General features: G+C 44.7%; 1 protein-coding gene across 2 annotated transcripts in view; it reads right to left on the bottom strand.

Moving 5' to 3' along the window:
* epha3 (eph receptor A3) overlaps positions 1–20,012 on the bottom strand; it is a 181,859-nt gene extending 161,847 nt beyond the window's left edge. For both annotated transcript variants that reach the window (XM_056289268.1, XM_056289269.1), the window contains exons 1-2: positions 19,837–20,012; positions 5,184–5,248 (exon numbers count right to left, since the gene is read on the bottom strand). In XM_056289268.1, coding sequence (XP_056145243.1) covers positions 5,184–5,248; positions 19,837–19,927 — 156 coding nt within the window. In that variant the 5' untranslated portion in view covers positions 19,928–20,012. The remainder of the gene's footprint in view (positions 1–5,183; positions 5,249–19,836) is intronic.
* Positions 20,013–20,301: the final 289 nt, after the last annotated feature.

Below are 20,301 nucleotides of genomic sequence, written 5' to 3'. Positions count from 1 at the left end.
GGATATGTGTGAATATATGTGTGAGTATATGTATGAATATGTGTGTGAATATATGTATATATGAGTATATTTAGGAATATATGTGAGTGTATGAGTGAGTATATGTGTGAGTATATGTGTGAATATATGAGTGAGTATATGCATGAGTATATGTGTGAATATATGTATGAGTATATGTGTGAATATATGTATGAATATGTGTGTGAATATATGTATATATGAGTATATTTATGAATATATGTGTGAGTATATGTGTGAGGATATGAGTGAGTATATGTATGAATATATGTGTGAGTGTATGAGTGAGTATATGTGTGAGTATGTATATGAGTGATTGTGTGCGAGTATATGTATGTGTGAGTATATGTATGAGTATATAAGTGAGTATAGTATTATATGAGTGAGTATATGTGAGTTTTTGTATATGAGTATATGTGTGAGTATATGTATATGAGTTAGTATATGTATATGAGAGTACATGTGTGAGTATATGTATGTGAGTATATGTATGTGAGTGAGTATATGTGTGAGTATATGTATGTGTGTGAGTATATGTATGCGAGTGAGTATATGTATGTGTGTGAGTACATGTGTGAGTATATGTATATGTAGGTATGTGTGCGAGTATATGTATATGTGTGAGTATATGTAGGTATGTGTGTGAGTATATGTATATTTGTGAGTATATGTAGGTATGTGTGTGAGTATATGTATATGTGTGAGTATATGTAGGTATGTATGTGAGTATATGTATGTGTGTGAGTATATGTAGGTATGTGTGTGAGTATATGTAGGTATGTGTGTGTGAGTATATGTAGGTATGTGTGTGAGTACATGTAGGTATGTCTGTGAGTATATGCAGGTATGTGTGTGAGTATATGTATATGTGTGAGTATATGCAGGTATGTGTGTGAGTATATGCAGGTATGTGTGAGTATATGTAGGTATGTGTGTGAGTATATGTAGGTATGTGTGTGAGTATATGTAGGTATGTGTGTGAGTATATGTAGGTATGTGTGTGAGTATATGTAGGTATGTGTGTGAGTATATGTAGGTATGTGTGTGAGTATATGTGTGAGTATATGCAGGTATGTGTGTGAGTATATGTAGGTATGTGTGTGAGTATATGTAGGTATGTGTGTGAGTATATGTAGGTATGTGTGTGAGTATATGTAGGTATGTGTGTGAGTATATGTATATGTGTGAGTATATGTAGGTATGTGTGTGAGTATATGTATATGTGTGAGTATATGTAGGTATATGTGTGAGTATGTGTGTGAGTACATGTAGGTATGTGTGTGAGTATATGTAGGTATGTGTGTGAGTATATGTAGGTATGTGTGTGAGTATATGCAGGTATGTGTGTGAGTATATGTAGGTATGTGTGTGAGTATATGTAGGTATGTGTGTGAGTATATGTAGGTATGTGTGTGAGTATATGTATATTTGTGAGTATATGTAGGTATGTGTGTGAGTATATGTAGGTATGTATGTGAGTATATGTATGTGTGTGAGTATATGTAGGTATGTGTGTGAGTATATGTAGGTATGTGTGTGTGAGTATATGTAGGTATGTGTGTGAGTACATGTAGGTATGTCTGTGAGTATATGCAGGTATGTGTGTGAGTATATGTATATGTGTGAGTATATGCAGGTATGTGTGTGAGTATATGCAGGTATGTGTGAGTATATGTAGGTATGTGTGTGAGTATATGTAGGTATGTGTGTGAGTATATGTAGGTATGTGTGTGAGTATATGTAGGTATGTGTGTGAGTATATGTAGGTATGTGTGTGAGTATATGTGTGAGTATATGCAGGTATGTGTGTGAGTATATGTAGGTATGTGTGTGAGTATATGTATATGTGTGAGTATATGTAGGTATGTATGTGAGTATATGTATGTGTGTGAGTATATGTAGGTATGTGTGTGAGTATATGTAGGTATGTGTGTGTGAGTATATGTAGGTATGTGTGTGAGTACATGTAGGTATGTCTGTGAGTATATGCAGGTATGTGTGTGAGTATATGTATATGTGTGAGTATATGCAGGTATGTGTGTGAGTATATGCAGGTATGTGTGAGTATATGTAGGTATGTGTGTGAGTATATGTAGGTATGTGTGTGAGTATATGTAGGTATGTGTGTGAGTATATGTAGGTATGTGTGTGAGTATATGTAGGTATGTGTGTGAGTATATGTAGGTATGTGTGTGAGTATATGTATATGTGTGAGTATATGTAGGTATGTATGTGAGTATATGTATGTGTGTGAGTATATGTAGGTATGTGTGTGAGTATATGTAGGTATGTGTGTGTGAGTATATGTAGGTATGTGTGTGAGTACATGTAGGTATGTCTGTGAGTATATGCAGGTATGTGTGTGAGTATATGTATATGTGTGAGTATATGCAGGTATGTGTGTGAGTATATGCAGGTATGTGTGAGTATATGTAGGTATGTGTGTGAGTATATGTAGGTATGTGTGTGAGTATATGTAGGTATGTGTGTGAGTATATGTAGGTATGTGTGTGAGTATATGTAGGTATGTGTGTGAGTATATGTATATGTGTGTGAGTATATGTGTGAGTATATGCAGGTATGTGTGTGAGTATATGTAGGTATGTGTGTGAGTATATGTAGGTATGTGTGTGAGTATATGTAGGTATGTGTGTGAGTATATGTAGGTATGTGTGTGAGTATATGTATATGTGTGAGTATATGTAGGTATGTGTGTGAGTATATGTATATGTGTGAGTATATGTAGGTATATGTGTGAGTATGTGTGTGAGTACATGTAGGTATGTGTGTGAGTATATGTAGGTATGTGTGTGAGTATATGTAGGTATGTGTGTGAGTATATGCAGGTATGTGTGTGAGTATATGTAGGTATGTGTGTGAGTATATGTAGGTATGTGTGTGAGTATATGTAGGTATGTGTGTGAGTATATGTATATTTGTGAGTATATGTAGGTATGTGTGTGAGTATATGTAGGTATGTATGTGAGTATATGTATGTGTGTGAGTATATGTAGGTATGTGTGTGAGTATATGTAGGTATGTGTGTGTGAGTATATGTAGGTATGTGTGTGAGTACATGTAGGTATGTCTGTGAGTATATGCAGGTATGTGTGTGAGTATATGTATATGTGTGAGTATATGCAGGTATGTGTGTGAGTATATGCAGGTATGTGTGAGTATATGTAGGTATGTGTGTGAGTATATGTAGGTATGTGTGTGAGTATATGTAGGTATGTGTGTGAGTATATGTAGGTATGTGTGTGAGTATATGTAGGTATGTGTGTGAGTATATGTGTGAGTATATGCAGGTATGTGTGTGAGTATATGTAGGTATGTGTGTGAGTATATGTAGGTATGTGTGTGAGTATATGTAGGTATGTGTGTGAGTATATGTAGGTATGTGTGTGAGTATATGTATGTGTGTGAGTATATGTATATGTGTGAGTATATGTAGGTATATGTGTGAGTATGTGTGTGAGTACATGTAGGTATGTGTGTGAGTATATGTAGGTATGTGTGTGAGTATATGTAGGTATGTGTGTGAGTATATGCAGGTATGTGTGTGAGTACATGTAGGTATGTGTGTGAGTATATGTAGGTATGTGTGTGAGTATATGTAGGTATGTGTGTGAGTATATGTAGGTATGTGTGTGAGTGTATGTATATGTGTGAGTATATGTAGGTATGTGTGAGTATATGTAGGTATGTGTGTGAGTATATGTAGGTATGTGTGTGAGTATATGTAGGTATGTGTGTGAGTATATGCAGGTATGTGTGTGAGTATATGTAGGTATGTGTGTGAGTATATGTAGGTATGTGTGTGAGTATATGTAGGTATGTGTGAGTATATGTAGGTATGTGTGAGTATATGTAGGTATGTGTGTGAGTATATGTAGGTATGTGTGTGAGTATATGTAGGTATGTGTGTGAGTATATGTAGGTATGTGTGTGAGTATATGTAGGTATGTGTGTGAGTATATGTATGTGTGTGAGGGAAACGAGGGCTGGCAGCTCTGTGGAACAAACGAGTGGATTACCTTAAGCACTGCCAAGCAGTCGTTCTAACACTTAATAAAGTTTGGAGGCTACGGGAGGAGGTGTGTGTGTGTGTGTGTGTGTGTGTGTGTGTGTGTGTGTGTGTGTGTGTGTGTGTGTGTGTGTGTGTGTGCGCGTGTGTGTGTGTGTTCTGAGGCCCAGCAGTCTAACAGTTCAACAAATAAACAGTGCAGCAGAGCCAGCGGAGGCCCTGTAGAGGCTGAGAACAAGTGACGGATGAAGCAGAAGTGACGGATGAAGCAGAAGTGACGGATGAGGCAGAAGAGAAGTTTCCCACTACACGATATCAGACGGCAACATCTCACGGTGCTTGTATGAGGGAAGTGGGCACGCTGGCAAATATTTGCTTCCGTCATGGCCGTACAAGTTGTATACGGCCAACACAAACAAGCAGCTTTTATGATGAACGGGTCAAATCCCCACACTGCGTCCTCACCTCCGCCTGAAAGACACGGTTATTTATTCATGCACAGGCTGACTGTGTGGACCCGTTACAGCACTTGTTAAAATACTGGCTGTTTTTCTCTGAAATCTGCCTTCTTTCATGTGTGTCTGTGTGCGTGTGTGTGTGTAGCATGTAAGACATAATGTGATGTTATGAAGGTCAAGTGGTGGCTGCAGACAGGAGCTGGAACCTCAGCAGACCTCAGACCAGCGGACTGTTACTCCCAACTAACATCATCACACCCGCAGATCGTGTCATGTCGGACACAAAGAGCAGAAGTAAATAGTAAAAATTAAAGAAGAAAGCCAAACGGGAAGGAAAGTATGGTACAACTACTTATTTTGCCTTGTGAAGTAATATATATATATATATAGATATAGATATATATATATATTAGGGGGGTTAATCCTCCTGTCTGTGTCCCTGACTGAGACATGGAAAGAAGAAGTGCAGTTGGTCCCCCGGGTGTGGCCCGGCTCCGGCCCACTGCTGCTAGCTACACAGCTAGTAGCTAGCAGCAGTGGTAAATGAGCAGGGAGAATTTATGCAAGGGGGATAAATGAAGTAGTAAAAATGTAATATATATATATATATATATATATATATATATATATATATATATATATATATATATATGTCACAATGTATTATGTAATTTACTCACCCCATGTGATGGGTAGGATATCCATCCTAACTCTCCTTGGCTTGCTTTAGAATCCAACAGGTTGACTATGGGAAGAGATAGATAGATAGATAGATAGATAGAAAAACAGAAGACATGTGTAAGTCTCTTGTCCTTGTTAGCCCCAATTATTCTAATCCACCACTCGCCAAGACTTTATTTACCCAGCTGCTACACACACACACACACACACACACACACACACACACACACACACACACACACACACACACTAACATACCATGTCCTACACTTGTGGGGACCCGTCACTGACTACATTCATTCCCTAGCCCTCAACCCTAATCTCAACCATCATAACTACATGCCTAACCTTAACCCAATCCTAATTCTAACCTTAACCTAATCCTAATTCTAACCTTAACCTAATCCTAATTCTAACCTTAACCTAATCCTAATTCTAACCTTAACCTAATCCTTCTAACCTTAACCTAATCCTAATTCTAATTTTAACCTAATCCTAATTTGAATTTTAACCTAATCCTAATTCTAACCTTAACCTAATCCTAATTCTAACCTAATCCTAATTCTAATTTTAACCTAATCCTAATTCTAACCTTAACCTAATCCCAATTCTAACCTTAACCTAATCCTAATTCTAACCTTAACCTAATCCGAATTCTAACCTTAACCTAATCCTCATTCTAACCTTAACCTGATCCTAATTCTAACCTTAACCTAATCCTAATTCTAACCTTAACCTAATCCTAATTCTAACCTAATCCTAATTCCAATTTTAACCTAATCCTAATTCTAACCTTAACCTAATCCTAATTCTAACCTTAACCTAATCCCAATTCTAACCTTAACCTAATCCTAATTCTAACCTTAACCTAATCCTAATTCTAACCTTAACCTAATCCTCATTCTAACCTTAACCTGATCCTAATTCTAACCTTAACCTAATCCTAATTCTAACCTTAACCTAATCCTAATTCTAACCTAATCCTAATTCCAATTTTAACCTAATCCTAATTCTAACCTTAACCTAATCCTAATTCTAACCTTAACCTAATCCCAATTCTAACCTTAACCTAATCCCAATTCTAACCTTAACCTAATCCTAATTCTAACCTTAACCTAATCCTAATTCTAACCTTAACCTGATCCTAATTCTAACCTTAACCTAATCCTAATTCTAACCTTAACCCAATCCTAATTCTGATCTTAACCTAATTCTAACTTTAACTTAATCCTAATTCTAACCTTAACCCTAAACCCAAGTCTTAGCCCAAAAACAGACTCTTTTCCTCATGGGGACCCATAAAATGTCCCCACAAGGTAGGAGGTTTCAGGTTTTTCTATTCTAATGGGGACATTTGGTCCCCATTAGAATAGAAAAACCTGGTACACACACACACACACACACACACACACACAAACAAACATATACACCAGACAGGCTGCAGGTCTGGTACGACATGCTAGACTAACCAGACGGGGGCTGCTGTGTGGTCCAGCCTGCATGCAGCATCACAGCAGCAGGGCCGCAGCAGACTGAAGCCACACACAACAGGCCTGTCTGACAGTTCAGATGTCCGATAAGTCAGATATCCAAGGACACAACACTGCTGTTTCATGAAAACTGTGGACCTTTGAAAAGCCAAGCCCAGTTCACATTATTGCACGAAATCACGAACGTGGTTAGGAGGACATCTCATGGACTCTAGCAGACCTGAGAAGTTCTGTATCAAGAAGGAGAATGAAGAGCAATGAAACCAGAGTTACCAATAGTTTGGTTATTACTGCTCTCACAACATGGCCGTTAAAGAAATAAGTCTTCCAGCACTGTGAAAGCTGCTCTCTTGTTTTACACCAAACTGTCCTTTCAGGACTTTTGCCATTCCTAAGGAACTGGGAAAGCTTGAGCATCTGGGTGGGACTGAGAAGTTCTATCTTCCATTAGAAAGAAGTATTTGTATGGGCATCCGGGTAGTGTAGCAGTCTATTCCGTAGCCTACCAATATGGGGATCATGTTGGTAGTTCGAATCCCCGTGTTACCTCTGGCTTGGTCAGGCGTCCCTACAGACACAATTGGCCGTGTCTATGGGTGGGAAGCCGGATGTGGCTATGTAGTATCCTTGTTGCTGCACTAGCGCCTCCTCTGGGCGGTTGGGGCGCCTGTTCGAGGGGGGGGCTGGGGGGAATAGCGTGATCCCCCCCACGTGCTACGCCCCCCTGGCGAAACGCCTCACTGTCAGGTGAAAAGAAGCGGCTGGCGACTCCACATGTATCAGAGGAGGCATGTGGTAGTCTGCAGCCCTCCCCAGATCAGCAGAGGGGGTGGGGCAGAGACTGGGGCGGCTCGGAAGAGTGGGGTAATTGGCCAAGTACAACTGGGGGGGGGGGGTCCAAAAAAGAAAAAGAAATATGTGTTAATAGGATACAGAAAACAGACAGCCTCTATTGTTCTCAAGTGTAAGCAGAGTGAATAGCAGCAGTTCGGCTCTGACTCCTGCAGGGTCTTCTGGGAGATCATGGCCGGAGTTGGTCGTGGACGTGGACGAGTTTGTAAATGACTAGTTTCATTGCCAAATGAGACATCCGCCGTTTGAAACCACGCCTGCTGCGCTGACAGAGTTGCAGCTGCGATGGAAGTAAAAGTCAGTATTGATTACTGATGTTGGTACCCGTTTGGCTCTGTATTGATGAATTATTGACATTTCGTGTTTCTGTGACACAGTTTGGACGCTGTGGATGAAGGACACACGAGGAGAAGAGCTGTCTGGTACACTGGCCACATTTCATTGTACCAACCAACTGTAAGGGTGAAAGACAATAGAGATAGACTAGAGCATCACAGTATTGTCTTTTGTGATACTGTATCGATTCTCCAAACCACAATATGGATTTCTAGTTGCTTACATGTAAAGGTTCGTGACAAACCTTTCGTGCTGCGTGTGACCCCACGCCCGCTAGATACCAGTGTAACCGGTTATTGTTTTTGCCGGGTGCGGGATTCGATACGGGGTGTACTGCGCCACAAGGCGACATCACTAACCGCTCGACTAAAGGGCCAGACCCCCCAGTCGATCGACCAGTGGGTCTTATTAGTAGTTTACAGTCGTCACCCTCTCCCGGAAGCGCGCCCTCGCGCTTCGTTATTCCCGCGCTCCGAAGAGACTTCTGAGGATCTGCACGCTTCCGGATCCCGCCGCTGCCACCAGTGTAACCGGTTATTTTCTCGCCCGGTGCGGGATTCGATACGGGGTGTACTGCACCACAAGGCGACATCACTAACCGCTCGGCTAAAGGGACAGACCCCCAGTCGATCAGGCAGTGGGTCTTATTAGTAGTTTACACCAGCATTGTAATCTATCTTCAGCCATTTGGCTCCTCCACTCCAACCCAACAACGTAAACCGAGACAGGAAGTAGCACAAGCACAAAGAACACAGGCCTATGAAATCGCAATAAATCACCCGTCCTACAGGACCGCAGAATATATCGCGATACATTGACTCGTAGCCCCGTATCGCGATAGCGTATCGTGTCGCCCGATTCTCGCCGATACACGACCCCCAACCAGCTGTTTCTCCCGTTAGCCACGGACGCCCCAGTCTACCAGGCGGGCCGGTCTGTGATATCCCATTCGTTTGGCTTTGCGGCGCATGACACGGCCTGGTTTCACTCAGCAGCATCAGTGATGTATTTCCATCAGCTACACACTCCCTTCCCGGATCAAACGCGCTGACCACATGATCCCGGCCCTGGGTCTTTTCCAACCGGGACACAAGCCGTGCTCCGCCTGCCATTTGCATTCTTGAAATTCTGAGCAACAAACTTGGTTTTTTTCCATCACAGATGTATCGCTCTTACGGAGAGATCCCTGAAACGCTTGTGTATTCACCAGTAATGAGGAACAAGCTTAGCGCCTACATGTCGTGTTAACCGCGCGCTCACATAATCCCGCGTGTGACAGGAGGTGCGTGAGTTACGATCTGTTGCTGCGCGCCGATCGATAGTCACCATTCCTGATGCAGTTTTATTTTCCCTTTCCTTTGTTAGTTTTTCACGGGGCGGCGGGGGGGGGGGGTGTAAGGCAGGGGTGTACGCTGGGGGGGTTTTAGTTTGTTGGAGAAGGAAAGACGGCCAAATGTTTTTTGCAATTCCTTTCTCCCGAGCTGCGCTATTTAACTGTACCCGAGCGGACATTCTGTGGCTTCTTTTGTTCCTTTTCATGCAACGTGTTTAGAAAGCGCTGAATTAACCGCGTCTGTCTCTCAGACGCGGAGAGGCCGTGAATGACTCGGCCTGTTTCCCCCGCGGCCTCAGGCGAGGGGAGGCCGCGCACGGCGTCACGGCGTGCACGCACCAGCCCACACGGTGAAGCGACGGAGACGGGCCCTGCAGCTGCAACTCTATTCACTGGGAAAATATTGGAAAAGGGAAGGAAAAAAAAAATGTCCCCCCCCCCCCCCCCCCCAGATCCTGCCGTTCTGCTGCTCAGCAATCCTACGGTAAACAGAACCGCGCACACGGCGAAAGGCATGGTCCGAGACGGCGCCCTTGAGGTGCAGTGCACGGATTTAATGCTGAAGATGCTGGGGGGGGGGGAAGTGTTTTACTTTCATCTTGCACACCAAGAATTTTTTTTTTTTTTTGCAGTTTGTTACACTACAGAAATGAAGATGGAAACCACATTATTTAAAGGAAAATGTGATTGCAGGGAAGAGGGAGACACGCACACGCCGGGACAGACGTACGTCGGAGCGTTATTATCAAATTCCATGCTCAAAAGCCAGTAAATGGAGGCTCACCTGAGTTGCAGCCAAGCCAGACTAAGCAGCTGGCTGGCTGACAGTAGAAAGATTTGTATTAGGGCCTAATAAAGCGATCTGTCCACGTTAGATAATAGCAGCTCGGTATCCGGGCCCATTGCTTCCAATTTATATTTCTCAATGAGCCGATCCCGCAACTTAAATTGAGCCGAGAGGGGGAATTTAAGAGCAGAAAATGAGACGGCTCTCATATTACAGGAGGGAAACGGCCCCTCCAGCAGCAGCGCGGGGCTGGAGAAACCCTACCAACACACACTCTCTCACGAATGTGTGTGTACAATTACACAAACACAACGATATGAGCACACCACACATGCACACACACTAGTACAGTCCACAGAGGCACACAACATGGTGTGTCTGTATATATATATATATATATATATATATATATATATATATATATATGAAACAATATTGGTTTCCTCTCTCGTTCCCTTACACACATGGCAGTGTGTTAAACTAGTCTCATGTGGCCCATGCTCAGAGTGACACAATGAAAAGTGGGAGTATTAATAATAACACGTATTAACAATAGCACCATGAGAAGTGGGAGTATTGATAACACTAAATACATCATAAACTGAACGGCCTGTCTGAGTGAGCCAAACATTACTGTTGTAGAAACAGGAAAATCAATAAAACGGAGACCTTGAATACCGCCACGAGCACAGAGTCAGACCCTGTCTGGCCAACCCTAGCGCAGGACGATGAAGGCAGGCAGAGAGGTGGTATGTTGTCCACCATGGACTGGTAGAGGTTGTGGATCCTCTGAGCACGTGTTAGAGCTGTTTTTACAGCATGGTAATCTGGGCTTGTCCTCATGTTGTAGCTTCACACTACATACTGACTACAGCATACAGGAGGTGAACTAGATAGATGTGTAGATGCACATTAATGTTAAGCTCCAGGCCACAGAGTCCACAAGGATGAAAAAACGGCTTTTTCAGGATCACTGTAGACCGTTAGCATATAGCTGTCAATCGCAGCAGCTGTCTGATGTCTTCAACAACAAAAGCACAAGGCCGTCTTATCTTGACTGAGTCATTCTGAATGAACTTTACAAGCGCACACCAGACAGGGTGAAGGCCCTGCTGTACTGAAAACAGCAGAACAAGTAGAACTGTACTGAAAAAAGCAGAACAAGTAGGACTGTACTGAAAACATAGAGCAGAGCAAGTAGGACTGTACTGAAAAAATAGAGCAGAACAAGTAGGGCTGTACTGAAAACAGAACAAGTAGGACTGTACTGAAAAAATAGAGCAGAACAAGTAGGGCTGTACTGAAAACAGAACAAGTAAGACTGCACTGAAAACATAGAGCTGAACAAGTAGGACTGTACTGAAAACATGGAGCAGAACAAGGACTGTGCTAAAAACAGCAGAGCAAGTAGGACTGTACTGAAAAAATAGAGCAGAACAAGTAGGGGTGTACTGAAAACAGTAGAACAAGTAAGACTGTACTGAAAACATAGAGCTGAACAAGTAGGACTGTACTGAAAACATGGAGCAGAACAAGGACTGTGCTAAAAACAGCAGAGCAAGTAGGACTGTACTGAAAACAGAACAAGACTGTATTGAAAACATAGAGCAGAACAAGTATGACTACTAAAACAGAGCAGAACAAGTAGGACTGTACTGAAAACAGCAGAACAAGTAGGAGTGTACTGAAAACATAGAGCAGAGCAAGTAGGACTGTACTGAAAACATAGAGCAGAACAAGTAGGGCTGTACTGAAAACATAGAGCAGAACAAGTAGGAGTGTACTGAAAACATAGAGCAGAACAAGTAGGGCTGTACTGAAAACAGCAGAACAAGTAAGTGTGTACTGAAAACATAGATCAGAACAAGTAGGACTGTACTGAAAACAGCAGAACAATTAGGACTGTACTGAAAACATAGAGCAGAACAAGTAGGACTGTACTGAAAACAGCAGAACAATTAGGACTGTACTGAAAACAGCAAAACAAGTAGGACCGTACTGAAAACAGCAGAACAAGTAGTAATTTACTGAAAACAGCAGAACAAGTAGGACCGTACTGAAAACAGCAGAACAAGTAGGACCGTACTGAAAACAGCAGAACAAGTAGTAATTTACTGAAAACAGCAGAACAAGTAGGACCGTACTGAAAACAGCAGAACAAGTAATAATTTACTGAAAACAGCAGAACAAGTAGTACTGCACTGAAAACAGCAGAACAAGTAGGACTGTACTGAAAACAGCAGAACAAGTAATAATTTACTGAAAACAGCAGAACAAGTAGTACTGCACTGAAAACAGCAGAACAAGTAGGACTACTGAAAACACAGCAGAACAAGTAGGACCGTACTGAAAACGGCAAAACAAGTAGGACCGTACTGAAAACAGCAGAACAAGTAGTAATTTACTGAAAACAGCAGAACAAGTAGTACTGCACTGAAAACAGCAGAACAAGTAGTACTGCACTGAAAACAGCAGAACAAGTAGTACTGCACTGAAAACAGCAGAACAAGTAGGACTGTACTGAAAACATACGCCAGAACAAGTAGGACTATACTGAAACCATAGAGCAGAACGAGTAGGACTATACTGAAACCATAGAGCAGAACAAGTAGGACTGGACACAACACAACATGGAAAATATATGCAACACAACAAAGCCACACAAGTCAAAACACTTATGTGATCTATTGCAGTAGAATAGAATGGGCACACGTCTGTGTTCTGGTAAAGCTTCCTTACAGTATTTGTATTGAATAAATGATGGAGTCTTTGTGTGTGTGTGTGTGTGTGTGTGTGTGTGTGTGTGTGTGTGTGTGTGTGTGTGTGTGTGTGTGTGTGTGTGTGTAGCAGTTAGAGACACAACAGCTTCACACAGCTCCAGCAGCCAGGCTGTGAGAGTATGGAGGGCCGCAGTGCAGGCTGAGCAAGGCCACTTGTGTCTGTATTAAAGGGTGAAGTGTTCACCTCCCGTTATAAATTATTCAAGTCCAGATTCTCTGTCTGAGTTTGCTGCTGGTCCAATCCCGCTGCCCCCCTTTCTCTCCCTTCCTCTTCCCTTCCCCTGCTGTCACACAAACCTGTGCAGGCAAATTGTGTGCAAGGGCATACAGGTAAGATATATCCTCCTGTATAAACGTGCACATAAGCACGTGCCGACGAATTCCTATACAGCGCACACGCACACGCTCCCCGATACACACGCACACGCTCCCCGATACACACGCACACACAGACACACAAACAAGTACACACCTTATCTTTCCCCGTAAGCTCGACTGCCCTAAATCATAATACTATTAAATTGAAGATGGCTCAAAAAAGTATCTGTGCCCCCATCTAAAGCTCAATTTTAAGTCAAACACACACGCACGCGCACGCACGCACGCACACGCGGAGGGGACTATTTTTAAAGGGGTGGCTGTGTAAGCACATTTTCACCACCTCTGAAAGGTACCATTGCTCACAAAACGCCCCGCTCTCGGCAGGGGGCTGCTGCTCAAGGTTCCCGGGGCAAGGCTCCTCGACCGCCGGCTAAAAATACCGCGGCCTCGGCGCCTGATCCGGAGGAGGCCACCGCGCCGCGCCAGCGGAGCACAGCGGACGGCTTGACACGCAGGAAAACCAGTTCCCTCTCAAGCAAAAACCGGCCACGGCGGAGCACTACTGTACACGTCCCGAAAACCTCCAATCAGCCGCACGCCACGATCCGTTATTATCATTATTATCGTTATTATTGTTATTATCATTATTATTAGAGAAGTCTGGCTCAGCTCTAACGCCGGTGTCTTAATTAAACAGAAACCAGCAGAAGTGCAGTTAGACTTTGTGGTTCATGCTTGGTGTTTGTATTTGTAGACGTGGGTATCGGTGGAGGGAGAGCAGCTGAGCCGAGCCGTGCTGCGTCCCCGGGAATAACACCGCTCCGCTCCGCTCCGCTCCGCTCCGCTCGGGTTTGGGATCCGGACTCCTTATCACCCGAACCCACGTTCCAGTCTAGGTGGAGACGAGAGGCGACGTAGGCGCTGTTGAACCCGCCGTTCTTCCACACGACCAGTTCACTAAGCCACCGGGGCCGTCATCATCATCATCATCATCATCATCAATTATTATCATCATCATCATCTTCATTATTATCGTCATCATACACTCGTCACCATCTTCGTGAGGGAGTAGTTATAACGGTCCGTTACTAAACCCGAATCCTTCCGCCGAGCAAGCAACCGACTTTCTGCTGGACTCGCTAAACTAGTCCCTGCACACACCGGCCGGCGGGGTCGGAGGTGCGTCTGAATATACACACCTGCACGCACACCTGCACGTGCACCTGTGCGTCTGCGTGCATGTGCACACGTGTCGGTGCCGCGTGGTGACGGCACGTGGGTGTGTGTCCGTGCCGCGGTGAGACTGACGCGTGGAACTGTTGAAGGACTTCACATCCGTTTTAAACACTCAAATGCATGTTTGACCTTTTTTCGTGTCCATTTTGTCGAGTGTAAAATAAACAAAACGAGCGACAGACACGCGCGTTGCCTGTCTGGTCAGCCTACACGTGAGTTATTCAATATTCCAGATAAGACAAGACAAGTTAACCAGATTAAAACGAAACAAAAGCTCAGTTATTCATATCAAGCATCCGCATAAGTGGTGGAATTAAAGGTGGAGCACTGGAAGGAGATGTTTGCTGTGGCCTGGCGGCTGCAGACACCGTCACCACCATCATCACCATCATCATCATCATCATCATCATCATCATCATCATCGGTGTTTACAGGTCACACGCTCCTCTTTTCTTATTCATAAATACGTCACATCTCTCTTTCAATTAGCGTTGATTGAAAATAAGGAGAGGGGAACTTAATGTAGGAGTACTGACCACCGACACGTCCTGCCATGTGTCCTCATCCAGTCTGTGTCCTCATCTAGTCTGTCATGTGTCCTCATCTAGTCTGTGTCCTCATCTAGTCTGTCGTGTGTCCTCATCTAGTCTGTGTCCTCATCTAGTCTGCCATGTGTCCTCATCTAGTCTGTGTCCTCATCTAGTCTGCCATGTGTCCTCATCTAGTCTGTGTCCTCATCTAGTCTGCCATGTGTCCTCATCTAGTCTGTGTCCTCATCTAGTCTGTCATGTGTCCTCATCTAGTCTGTGTCCTCATCTAGTCTGCCATGTGTCCTCATCTAGTCTGTGTCCTCATCTAGTCTGCCATGTGTCCTCATCTAGTCTGTGTCCTCATCTAGTCTGCCATGTGTCCTCATCTAGTCTGTGTCCTCATCTAGTCTGTCATGTGTCCTCATCTAGTCTGTGTCCTCATCTAGTCTGCCATGTGTCCTCATCTAGTCTGTGTCCTCATCTAGTCTGCCATGTGTCCTCATCTAGTCTGTGTCCTCATCTAGTCTGCCATGTGTCCTCATCTAGTCTGTGTCCTCATCTAGTCTGTCATGTGTCCTCATCTAGTCTGTGTCCTCATCTAGTCTGCCATGTGTCCTCATCTAGTCTGTGTCCTCATCTAGTCTGCCATGTGTCCTCATCTAGTCTGTGTCCTCATCTAGTCTGCCATGTGTCCTCATCTAGTCTGTGTCCTCATCTAGTCTGCCATGTGTCCTCATCTAGTCTGTGTCCTCATCTAGTCTGCCATGTGTCCTCATCTAGTCTGTGTCCTCATCTAGTCTGCCATGTGTCCTCATCTAGTCTGTGTCCTCATCTAGTCTGCCATGTGTCCTCATCTAGTCTGTGTCCTCATCTAGTCTGTCATGTGTCCTCATCTAGTCTGTGTCCTCATCTAGTCTGCCATGTGTCCTCATCTAGTCTGTGTCCTCATCTAGTCTGCCATGTGTCCTCATCTAGTCTGTGTCCTCATCTAGTCTGTCATGTGTCCTCATCTACTCTGTGTCCTCATCTAGTCGGCCATGTTTCCTCATCTAGTCTGTGTCCTCATCTAGTCTGCCATGTGTCCTCATCTAGTCTGTGTCCTCATCTAGTCTGTCGTGTGTCCTCGTCTAGTCTGGAGGTGGAGGGAGGTGTGTAAAGCAGCACACGGTGTGTTGTTCTGAACACTGGCGTCTGTAGTTGCGCGGCGTCTTCAGGAGGCTTCCTGTTCATGTGTGCGTGCACATCAGCAGCCTATACGGGCGTGCAGAGACGAGACGGGAACGGCTCGACACTGACACTCTCAGGCAGACCAGGAGCCGAGGAGGCGAAGAAAGTCCTCAGCAGATACCGAGGTTAAACTGAGCTGCGGGAACGAAGGCCCCGATGAGGGACCGGCATCTGACGGAGCAGACCTATACTAGACCTACACTAGACCTACACAAGACCTACACTAGACCTACACAAGACCTATACTAGACCTACACTAGACCTACGGTAGACCTACACTAGACCCACGGTAGACCTACACTAGACCTACACTAGACCTACAGCAGACCTACTCTAGCCCTATTGTAGGTCTGCTGGACCTGAATTACAGACCCGCTTCCGTTCCCCGTCAACCCCGCGCGGCAGGACGCGTGGTTCCGTCCAGGTGCGTCATTGTGGAGACCGGACCAGCGAAGCTCGGGGCGCGTGGTGCGAACGTGCGCGCTGCGGGAGCTGAAACGTCCCGCGTGCGGCGTGTCGCCGTGCGGACACGTGGTGGTGATACGGTTCGAGGCCAGAGGAAGAGTCCCGTCAGGCCGTGTTTTTGGGTGACGTCCGTCCTATGACGTCACCTAGGACGCCGCGCTCCCGCACCACAGCCCGGTCCCCGGCGGACAGTCCAACCGCGTCAAAGCAGCCTTTTAAACCAAGTGTGGCGTGTGAGGTCCACCTCACGCCAGGACCGGGAGGGGACCGGGACCGGAACCGGGACCGGGAGGGGACTTAAATATGACTGCTTTAAATGCCATGGTGCGCAGACGTGACAGATGATTACCCCATAATATCTAAATATTAACAGCAAATATATATAAGCAGCATACTACAGTATGTCAGCTGTTGTTATTGTTATTATTATTGTTATGATTATGATTATTATTATTATTGTTGTTGTTGTTGTTGTTGTTGTTGTATGGACCGGGTGAACTCCTAGCGGTGTATGTAAATGCCGCGGTCCATGAGCTCCACGCACCAACGGATTGCTGGTAGTAAAATCTGCCATTGTAAAAACAATAATGATAATAGTAAAAGCACGGTGCATTGTGGGTAAAGTGTCTTCTACTGAGTACCGAAACTTGATTAGTGGTGGACATCAAGTCAGGTCCGTTCTATTCGGTACAGCCCCGCGTCACACGCACTACACATGGGCCTCGGAGGGCTTCACAACAACACAACACCCCACCCTTACACCCGAGCACCTCCCTAAAAACCCCCAACAGGGGACGAAACGTCCGACGGAGGTGCAGCATGACGGACGGTAGCAGCCCTGGTTTCAGTATGAGGAGCGGGTTTTATAATCAGGACCCGGACTGTCTGCCGTCCCCATGTGCTCACACGGGATCCCTAAAGGCACGTGGGTTCGAGTCTATTCACAGGTGGCTAGGCGTGAAAGTGGAGTTACGGTGTTTACTTGTTGTTTCTTTTTCACTCGTGCCGCGCGCGCGTATGTGCGCGCGCGCAGAGCGCTTGGTACATTCGGTGATCCACGTGAGATATTTCACAGAACCGGAACAAGTTAAAGTCCTGTATACCGCCAACGGCACGTGCCCCGGAGCAGACTAAATACACGTGCTGTAGAGCTACTTTAAATGAGTATAAATACTGTGTTAGATGAGTATAAATACTGTGTTAAATCAATATAAATACTGTTTTAAATCAATATAAATACTGTGTTAGATGAGTATCAATACTGTTAGATAAGTATAAATGCCATGTTAGATGAGTATAAATACTGTGTTAGATGAGTATAAATTCCATGTTAGATGAGTATAAATACTGTGTTAAATCAATATAGATACTGTTTTAAATCAATATAAATACTGTTTTAAATCAATATAAATACCATGTTAGATGAGTATAAATACTGTGTTAAATCAATATAAATACTGTTTTAAATCAATATTAATACTGTTTTAAATCAATATAAATACTATTTTAAATTAGCATAAATACTGTGTTAGAGAAGTATAAATACCATGTTAGATGAGTATAAATACTGTGTTAAATCAATATAAATACAGTTTTAAATGAGCATAAAGACTGTGTTAGATGAGTATAAATGCTGTGTTAGAGGAGTATAAATGCTGTGTTAAATGAGTGTGAATACTGTTAGATAAGTATAAATACCACGTTAGATGAGTATAAATACTGTGTTAAATCAATATAAATATTGTTTTAAATGAGTGTGAATACTGTGTTAGATGAGTATAAATACTGTGTTAGATGAGTATAAATATTGTGTTAGATGAGTATAAATACTGTGTTAGATGAGTATAAATGATGTGTTAGATGAGTATAAATGCTGTGTTAGATGAGTATAAATACTGTGTTAGATGAGTATAAATTATGTGTTAGATGAGTATAAATGCTGTGTTAGATGAGTATAAATGCTGTGTTAAATGAGTGTGAATACTGTGTTAGATGAGTATAAATATTGTGTTAGATGAGTATAAATGCTGTGTTAGATGAGTATAAATGCTGTGTTAGATGAGTATAAATACTGTGTTAGATGAGTATAAATGCTGTGTTAGATGAGTATAAATACTGTTTTAAATGAGTGTGAACACTGTGTTAGATGAGTATAAATACTGTGTTAGATGAGTGTGAATACTGTGTTAGATGCGAGTACTGTGTTAGACGAGTGTGAGTACTGTGTTAGACGAGTGTGAGTAGTGTGTTAGAGGAGTGTGAGTACTGCGTTAGAGGAGTGTGAGTACTGTGTTAGATGAGTGTGAGTACTGCGTTAGAGGAGTGTGAGTACTGCGTTAGAGGAGTGTGAGTACTGCGTTAGAGGAGTGTGAGTACTGCGTTAGAGGAGGAGAACGGAGAGGTCGGAGCGCATCCTTTGTGCGCGGTTGTACCGCGGCTCCCTGCGTATGGAGCCTCCGCCGTTACTTATATAATAACATGAAGCCGCGACAGGAAACTACCTGTGTGTTTCTCCTGTGTACTCCTGTGTACTCCTGTGTACTTCTGTGTATTCATTTCTCCTGCGTATTTTTCCTGTGTATTTGTTTCTCCTGTGCTTTTCTCCCGCGTACTCCTGTGCTTTTCTCCCGCGTACTCCCGTGTATTTCTCCCGCGTGCTCCTGTGTATTTCTCCCGTGTATTTCTCCCGCGTGCTCCTGTGTATTTCTCCCGTGTATTTCTCCCGTGTATTTCCCCTCATTTTAAGCGCGCGGCGCGGCGCGCGGCTGGACAGCGATAAGTGAAAGTAACAGACCAGCAAACCCGCGAGCCTCCTTCCTTCGCGGCTCGCGGGATGACGGGTAACAACGCCGGACACCACCGGCATCCTCGCGCTCCTCCGCACGGCCGAGAGGCGAAGGCGCTCGCGGGAAATATCCGGGAAGCCGGCCCCGTCCGCGGGACTTGGAGGTGCTGTTTTCAGCGTTGTTCAACGCCGACATGTGTCGGTCTTCTCACGACTCGTCCGCGGCAGCAGCTCCGCTCCGTATCCCTCCACGCTGCCATCAAACAGGTCCGCACGGCCAACGGCGCCCCGGCGCACCGCTCCCCGGCGCACCGCTCCCCGGCGCCCCGGTCCCCGGCGCCCCGCTCCCCGGCGCACCGCTCCCCGGTCCCCGGCGCACCGCACGGCGACCCAGCCAGGAGCCCTCGCAAACCAACCCCACACATGAGGCTCCCCGGCCCGCAGCCCCCCCCACCCACCCACCCCACACCCCAGCCCAGCCGGCCCCTGCGTCCCGGCGGCTCGTCTTACCTTGGTTAGCGGGAGAGGAGGTGAGCCGGGCCGGCGGACAGACCCACAGCAACACCGACACCACCAGCAGCGCTCGCGACTCGCAATCCATGACGGCGGTTCAGAGGGCAGCGCGCGAGGCACATCACTCCGTGAAGCGCGCCGCTGAGTGATGTGAGCGAGCTCCCAGTCGCTGGCCTCGCTCACTGCGACTGGCTGGAGGGGCGCGCGAGCGGTTTCCGCTGGGTCCTACACACACACACACACACACACACTACACACACACACGCACACACACACGCAAACACACGCTGTCTCTCTCTCTCTCTCTCTCCCCCCATACACACACACACACACGTTCACTAATGACAACCATAAAAACAGTGAGTGTTAGCAAAGACTCCCCTTCGGTGTGTGTGTGTGTATTAATTTACTTATTTATTTATTCATTTTCGGAAACTGTCAATGATGTTGATAAAAGTGCTC

This window comes from Lampris incognitus, chromosome 11 (assembly GCF_029633865.1).
Source record: "Lampris incognitus isolate fLamInc1 chromosome 11, fLamInc1.hap2, whole genome shotgun sequence".
Lineage (NCBI taxonomy): Eukaryota > Metazoa > Chordata > Actinopteri > Lampriformes > Lampridae > Lampris > Lampris incognitus.
Note: the sequence above shows the minus strand (reverse complement) of the source record. Positions and strands in the feature narration are given on the sequence as shown.